This window comes from Wyeomyia smithii, chromosome 3 (genome assembly GCF_029784165.1).
Source record: "Wyeomyia smithii strain HCP4-BCI-WySm-NY-G18 chromosome 3, ASM2978416v1, whole genome shotgun sequence".
In the NCBI taxonomy this organism is placed as follows: Eukaryota; Metazoa; Arthropoda; class Insecta; order Diptera; family Culicidae; genus Wyeomyia; species Wyeomyia smithii.
The window spans coordinates 17,997,635-18,006,366 of NC_073696.1; the positions used below are offsets into that span (position 1 = coordinate 17,997,635).

Sequence of the window (8,732 nt, forward strand, 5' to 3'; positions counted from 1 at the left end):
GATTCTTCGACCTTCTACGACAAACCAAGAGGGAAATGTTCGGTAATAAAATTGGTCCGTATCACAAACCATTCTGTTCGATCTACCACGTCGTAATTTTGGTATCTTTTTTCGCTCAGATTTCACCTTATCACTATCACATTGAGATTCCTCAGGTACTCTTAGATCGAAGTTATCATCATCTCCACCTTCACATTCCACAGAATCGATTGTGTTAGCATGTTCATTTATTTCATCATTCTCAGAAGTTTCATATCCTGAAGTTTAGGTATTATAAAAAAACAATAGAAACAAAAATGAATTCAAATATATGTTTTTTTTTTTCAGTAAATTCTTTAGATAGCCACTTTTGTTTCATTGTGTTTCTATGATAGGATTTTTCTTGAATTAAAAATTACCTGCTGAAAATAGCGGAACTCCCGTTAGATCCACAATGCTTGGTTGATAGGTGGCAGAATTGATTTCTGTCGATATTTTGCATTCAGCATCGCTACTTTCTTCAAAAACATCATTGACAGCGCAGTTCGCAACAGAAGAAGTTAGGTCGTCGAAATAAATATCACTCTCACGTTTTCGGGTTGTTGATGATGGTAGAGAGATGCAGTCGAAGTCATCATAAAAATTGATATCGGATGAAAAATTCTCTATCCATTTTTGAGATGACGTTGACGATAATGAGATGCTATCGGAATCATCATCAAATACACTGGACTCGTTGTTTTCATCATCCAAAAACAGATCGGATAAATCCGATTCCTGCATCGTTACATCCTGCTTTGTGACTGATACATCGATGTCCACTGAGTCGAAAGTTTCACCTTGACGTTCAGCCTCCCATGGTCCAGGTTTACGCTTCGCAACCTCTCGCAATTTCAGTGCCGCACACTGTGCGTTCCGCTTTTGCGACATTTTCTTTTCATAAAAAAAAGCAATATTTCGATTAATCACTCGAAAAGATTTTATCTACAACTTGCTTTGTAATTCTGGCTAATACTAATCGATACTTACCAATTCGTTAAATTGCTATATATATAACTATTCAGGAACAGTCTCACTTCAGCAAACTTACTTTCTACAACTCTAGGTAAAATAAGAAATTTCATCTACAACGTGAAAACCTCCTCTCAACAAGACGCAATGCAAAACAATGTTGCAGTCTTTTCGTGAGGTCACGTGATAGCTTGAGCAGATTTGGTGTCCAACCCGAGCGATGAGGCAGCGAACAACAGCTGATGGCTGATGCTGCCAGAACCTTCGATCGCATCAATGTTGTTTGTTCCGGGACCTTCAATTATTCACTCGAAACAATGAAAACTACATATATCATGGAGAGCATTATTGGTTAAAAAAAATTTTGGAGAACAATCCATTGCTTCCTTGGACATTATTTGATTTATTTACGGTGAATTATCAAAATTAACAAGCAAAATAATAGGCATTTATCTGGCAACTCCGGGTCAACGACGATTATTCGGCATAGAAATTTTACCACAAAAGAAAACAAGAAAGAAAGCACTAATACACACTAACTTTGCTATGATATGTTGCCAGATAAATGATTATTATTCTGCTTGTAATTTTTTGAAACATGACCGGAAACGAACGAGTTTCCACTAAGAAAGCAATGGACTGACCTTCGAAATATTCTTATGAAAAAAATCTATCCGCAAAGTGTTTGTTTCAACCAAAACTTCTATTGTTTCAATTGAATTGAAGGACTCCAACAAAAACAACTTCAATGCAATCAAGGTTACTGGCATCATCAGTCGCTGTTTTTCGTTTCCTTCGCTCGAGCTGAATTCGAAATCCTGTGCACTCTACTCAAGTTTTCGCATGACTTTATAAAAAGACTGCATAATTGTTTTTTTGTGCAACTTGTTTAGTGAATAATGTTTTCAAAAAGAGTTTCGGGAAATAAATTCACTGAGATTTTTTTCAATAATCTTTATTCAACGGATTAGTAGGTATTGACTAGCTCAAGTCATGATTTCGGAACAATATTAATATTACGACATCTCGAGTGACTTGACAGGATTATTGTTTTTGTGATGATAAAAATGCAACAACAGCGGAAAGCACAGTGGTTAGCACTCCAACTGTGAAATGTAAACCTGAATAGTGTCAGGATTCACTACTTTTCTCACGAGCCTAATTTTTGCAAACGTAATTGATCGCAGCGGCACGCTTCAACTAAGCGTCATCACAACTACTTTCGAATGCAACCACCAATAGCAACGCACTTAGGATTTTCAAAACAAAAAAGACAACGACAAGAAGAAAACATGGCACTGATCTTCGTTTGGCCTTAACAACAAAACCTATGTTTATCACATATTTAAGAGAGGAAATTGTTCCTTTTCTAGGTGCTTCTTATTCTCTATAATTCGACGTTTTAAGATATTATTGATTTCGAAATTTCTCGACTTTGCAACGAAACCAACAAAATTTAGTTAGCTTTACACTTCTTGTCAGCGTTGCCAGGTATCCAGTTTTAGCTGGATTATCCAGATTTTTGAACATGTATACAGGTAGACAGATTTGATGTCCAATTATCCAGATTTTTCATGAATGATCCAGATTTGATCCAGATTTTATTTTCTCTGCTCCGCAAAAAAGTCATCACTTCAAATTTGGCGCGAAATTCTGCAATTTTGTCACCTTAAATTTTACGTACCCCAAGACTTTTACCCGAAGAATTTACCTTTTACCCCACGAAATGACTTCCAGATTTTTTTCCAGATTTTTTTTTCGCCTTTTCCAGATTTAAAAAGAATGACCTGGCAACGCTGCTTCTTGTGCAGTAGTTAAATGTATTTAAAAATGTGAGTGGCAACCCTGATTATGCCTGCACTGTGTGAAAATTTTGTCCGTTTGCGTCTTTCTGCTGGCTCGTATTCATAGATTTTAATGCAACATTCGTAGCAAGTTTCGAACGCTTTCATTGCACATAATTGCACAGAGACATCTCCGGAAAGAGATGGATAACGAATGCTGTGACATGCGAACTGCACTTACTCGTCTCTTTGGAAACGAATGTACAGTACAATCCGAACTGCTCTTGCTCGTCTCTTTAGAAATTAATGTGCAGTCTCCCAACGGCGTGTGCTTTGCACGCAAAAAAAGAGCAACACACGATATCTGACTCTCAGGTAGAAAATCTCACTTTCCTTCGTCTCTTCAAAGATAACTAGAACAAGATATCTAACTTCCATATTTTTCATACATTTTGAATACGACCGATTTCCGACGGTTAGTGCTGCCATCTGATGACTTGAATTCTCGTAAAATTGTCACTGATTTATCGTGCATAGTCCGTCATCGATCGTTGAGCTGTTCAAGATTGTATATGGAAAAGGTGTAGCAGTTTGGTCAGCTCGACGCAGTGATGCCTCATTTCCATCTGTATTTTGGAGCTCAAAATATCTTGTCACCTGGGTAAAATTTCAAAAAATCTGTATAAAAATCTGCATATGTACTGCACATATCCTACTCGATAAAAAATGCAATATAGCTTGTTTAACATTTTTCTCGTGACTTATTCATGCACACGTTTATGCGTAGCATGTTAATATAATAAAACCACCGACACGCTCAACCGCATTTGAGTTGATTCAGGTTTTTCAACTATATAAAGAAGTTCAATTTACGACCCCATGAAAACCAAAAAAATCTGTATGAATCTGTTCCAGGAGATCTGTATTCTGCATATGCAGATATCTTTATAAAAAATACGCAAAAAATCTGTATAAATGCAGATAAGTCTGTATTTTAATAATATTGTCATTTTTTGCACTTAATGGTATTGCCATATTTTTGGCACATTCAAAGTACGAAAGAAAAGTGTGAAATTAACTGTCAGAGTGGGGCTTTTTATTGAGGGATTATATTTATTTTCAGGTTCCATTCTACCAAAACTTTAAGTTTGATATGTCGCATTGTTGCTTTATTAACCTCGGCAAGAGTGGAAAACTCGGCTGTAGAGCGTGCTCATAACGGTTATCAGGAATTTCTGATGGTACGCTCAATTTTAAATGATGCGTCGATTATTCTTGATTCTTCCGGAAAGTTTCATGTTTGAGAACTAAACATTCGTACACACATTTCTCGAATGGTAGCACCGTACAGTCGTCCATGGATACTGAAAACATTGTTCCACCTTTCAGCAGCCATGTCTTGGCCTTGTCGTCAGTTGACTTTGACGTTGAGTATACATCATATTAACAGTGTATAAATTGGTTCGCCTTTTGCTCACGCGCAGCGACAATCAAGTCCGATGAATTCTGCAAGAGTCAGGTATCTTGATCTAGTCATCTTTGGTCTCTTACTCCTTCCAAATATTGGAGACGTGCACAAGAATCTGCGAGACGCACGAAGATTTTTCGCACAGCTCTGAGTAGTTAGACGATCCCTGGTCTTCAGCAAAGTTGTGAATAATATTTTAATTGTTCGTATACACTTTAAGCATAAAATTTTTTCTTGATATGAGATTCTTTCAGAATCATCATCTAGTCATCTAGCGTTCAGCATAACCCACGAGGTTAAAATATTCCTCAGTTGACACTGCCAGCACTGGTGACACTGGCCGAAGACTCCAGGTCAAAACACGAAGAATTGTATGCACACTAACCTTCTCAATAATTTCACTGAGGCAACTTTCAAGGAAATCGAAACGGTTAGATAAGTTGAATTCTATTAAGAATTGCGGTCACACTAGCGCCACATAGCGGTGGAACTTCGCTAGGAATAGGAATTTAGATATGAGCCGTTGAGAGCAAAAGTGGTACATGTGCCATTTTTACACTTTTTGGGTTTTTTGCATAAATTGATGCAGAACGCAATAATGTACTAGAATATCCAAGAAAAACCGAGATCTGATATCCTAAACCATATAGCCAACACAATTTTTGGTAATTAACATACCCACCATTTCGTTGAGAGCAAAAGTAGTACATATCCAGTCTGTGCATGTTAGATGAATTGTAAGTCGAGGATCTTAGGATATAAAACAATTGTCTTCAGAAAAGTTTATCAAGTGATTGAGTACTTTCAGAAGAAGATCTGTCTGCTTTGGAATTTTCTCACTACGTGGCGCTAGTGTACCCGTGACTATTTTGTATCAAAAAGCATTTTACCTATTTCAGTATCAACTCGTATGCTGTTACCAAATACATATACACTAGCGCCACGAAGAGGCAGAATTCCTTAACAAACAGATCATCATTCTATAGTACTGAATCACTTGGACAGCTCTGCTGAAGACATGGATGTTCTATATCCTAAGATTAGAGAGCTATAATGCATCCTTCATGCTCACACTGGACATGTACCACTTTTGCTCTCAACGTTTTCTGGTTGCCATTATTTTTCCCATAGAACAAAAGTGGTACATGATTTGTAAGTTTCTCAACCAGAACTCGTTATGCTCTCATGTACCGTCTTTTGAAACCTTTCCAGCAATGATTAACTGCACTATGTTGGAAAAAATGTTGAAAATAATTTACTATTTGAGTGTTTTCGTTTATCGCGTCTCCTGAAAAAATTACTTAATGGCACATGTACCACTTTTGCTCTCAACGGCTCATATTTTCCCTGTTAACTTGTTTATCAGTGCTGAGTCCCTTAGTGTTCCAGTATTGCACAAAAATAAAACTGTGTGCAAGCAATTTGGTTTGGTTCAATTTGTTTACTTTGCGAATGCTCAATTGATCCGAAGTTCGTCACGCAATTGATTCACGGGTGTATACTAAAAAGTTGACACTTGATGACAGCACATCGTTGCTGATTGCATACAAGTTTGCGTGCAAACCGGGAATAATAAAACAATTTGAATACAATAAGGCAGTATTCAGAAGCCCTGCAGAGGACTTGTGAAATAGGATTTTAAACTTAAGATATGGCGCCTTAGATATGGAATATTTGGTATATATGTTAAGAGAGGTTTGATTTTCAAAAATGAAGTTTCGGAACATAAGAGTTCATGCTAAGCTTGAAGCGATATGATTAAAATTACTATATCAGTAACCTATACCTAAGTATTTACTACACATAATTTGACACATTAAAGGTAATATTTGAGACATGATAATATGGATCAAAGATTAAGGCGAAACGGTACTTTGAAGCCACGAATGGCCGACTTCGAGCCACCACTTCGAATTTTCAAAGGCACAAGACTCAGCTATAGGTAATACGTCACCTGTAAAAACGCAATTTTATGTTTGCTGCGGTGAAGCGAACACAAAATAGTATGGGTATTCATGTCGAGCTCGTAAACAAATACCCAGCCGTAAAAATACTCACCTCCATTGACGAGTAATGGAAGATACACAGTTTACGGCTGGGTGTTCGTATACGAGCTCGATGTGAAGACCCCTAGTGTTTTCACAAGAAATGCGTTACCTCTAACCGAGTCTTGTGCTTCTGAAAATTCAAAGTGGTGGCTCGAAGTCGCTGATTTATGGCTTCAACACCGTGTCACTATCAAACTACTGTATTTTGCCCTAAAACACTCAATAAAGTTTCTGTCGGTTGTTGCTATTAATCCATAACCATGATGTTTTGTACTGGAGACAATGAAACCGTACGAACGAACGCTTTTAAAGGTAACATCTGGCTGCTATATTGTTCAGACCCATTGTTACATTCCTCATTGATTGGCGCAAAAGATAAGACTAATAACATTGTTTGTTTAATTAACAGTATTTGTCTAAGATATCACTCATCATACCAAAGAGATATATTATCATCATTACATTGTCTTGCAGTAATGTATGTCTATTGCAATTTTTATGTGTTTGAGTTGTCAATGCATGTTTAAATCATTAGAGATAATATTGTATGAAGTACACCATGTCAATGCAATCATCTGTGTATTTTAGAAGTATTTGTTATTGATGGTTTAAAGTTGAAACTAAAATAAACCTAAGAGCTTTTACTCCAGTACTTTGTCATTACTAAATTCAACAACTCTACAAACATATTCTAAAAAATTGATCCCATGTTTGTACCTGACCTTAAATTTCATTCATTGATGTTGAAGCTTAAAAGCACAAATAAAAATCTGTCATCCAATTAGCATTCATCTGAGAAGTTATATTCTATAGAAAAAGTATCATTCCAACCAAGCATTAATCCACTATAAATCGTAACCGTTGCTCGAAAAAATCTACCACCAAACCTGCGAATCATTCAACTTGGTAGATTAGCCCCCGCACCTAACCCCCAGTATCGTAGCCGAGTGCACCAAGCATGGTCTCTACATCCTCGATGGTGTAACGTTTGCAGTTGATTCGTAATTCTCCTGAATGTGTATCATTGTACCGCGCCCGTCTGCAGCGGCAGCCGACAAAACTAACATCGGTTTTTTTTTCCTCACCCCCACAGGTCCTATCGGTGCCAGCATTGTGGCCATGTGCCCCAGGAATGTCGGTCTGCACAGCAACCCGGCACTGGCCATGTGCAAACCAACGTTCGAAGTTCGGCCTCCGACGATTTCCTCCAACAGTGGAAATGTCAGCGTCGGCCAGCAGGTTCTCATTCCCCGTGATGCCGCCGTCAAGCTGAACCTAAACATTAACAGCTCCAGCAACAATAATAATAACAACAACAACAACAGTAGCACCACAAATAACAACCACACCGTCAGCGTCAACGGAAACGCAACCGGTAACTCTGTTAGTGCAGCTACCGGAAACGCCAATAACACCAAATGAACCGAATATTTAGTAACTTTTCATGAAGCTCAGTTGTGTATATTGACGCCTCTCTAGTTAGCTTTCTGTAAATACAAAAAAAGCGAAAATTATCAATACTTCATGCTAATAGATATAGAAAGTAGGTAAGTGAATAGGACAAAAAAGGCTAAATTAGTTCATTCGATCACTTCTGCATTACGCTGGCAAAAACAAGAAACAAAACTAAAAAAAATTGATCATTGTACATTCGCACTCTTCATTCTTATGACAGCTCAATTAGACAGTATTTTATTCGACACAGCGATTGGCCCAACGATGATTACAAATGATTATTTCGTGGCCGCCAGGTTTCCACATCACATACTCCTTTCGGAAGAGAACAGTTCACTGCTACGGGTTAAGAAGTTTCCTAGACAGTAAGTAAGTTATGTGGGTAAAAGTCACCAGCAGAGTTTTCCCTTTTCATGCACACTTTACAACAAAAAAATTGGCTGAGCATTAAGTTTTGTATATTAATCACGAACTATTTTTAGAAGTCGATTCAACAGAAAAGAAGCATTTAATGTGATACAAGTAGAGTAATCGGTAACAGGAAGAAAAGAAAATGAAGACGACGCTGATCTTTGCATTATTCGCAACTGGAACAAAAGGAAATAATCATACACCACCAGCGAGGACAACAAATAAATAACAAATTTCAATTTTACTATGACTAATGGCAAATAATTTTAAATGTGCTTAGACGTAAGTAAGGTCGACATTGTTAAGCCAAACTGTTTCAATGGTGTTTTGATCTGCTGCGCTTTACTCGCAAAAAACAACAACAACCACAACAGCAACCGACTATCAATCTTTATCTTGTATAGTTGTGCCACAATCATGTCGCTGAGCAGTTGAGCATTCGTTTTGTTCAGTATTTTTACTTATCAATAAAATAATTATCTATTGAAGAGCATTCGTTTACTTTCTAAACAGCACAGTAATTCCGAACGTGCCTTAAAGCGTGAAAAGTTTAATGTGGCATTCGGATGAATAATG

The 8,732-nt window shown here is 37.3% G+C and overlaps 1 protein-coding gene across 7 annotated transcripts in view; it reads left to right on the top strand.

Moving 5' to 3' along the window:
• LOC129732918 (potassium voltage-gated channel protein Shaw-like) overlaps positions 1 to 8,644 on the top strand; it is a 278,881-nt gene extending 270,237 nt beyond the window's left edge. For 5 of the 7 annotated variants that reach the window (XM_055694356.1, XM_055694361.1, XM_055694357.1 and 2 more), the window contains one exon: positions 7,384 to 8,644. In XM_055694356.1, coding sequence (XP_055550331.1) covers positions 7,384 to 7,712 — 329 coding nt within the window. In that variant the 3' untranslated portion in view covers positions 7,713 to 8,644. The remainder of the gene's footprint in view (positions 1 to 7,383) is intronic. The other 2 variants (XR_008729387.1, XR_008729388.1) reach the window with 2 other exon arrangements.
• The last annotated feature ends 88 nt before the right edge of the window (positions 8,645 to 8,732 follow it).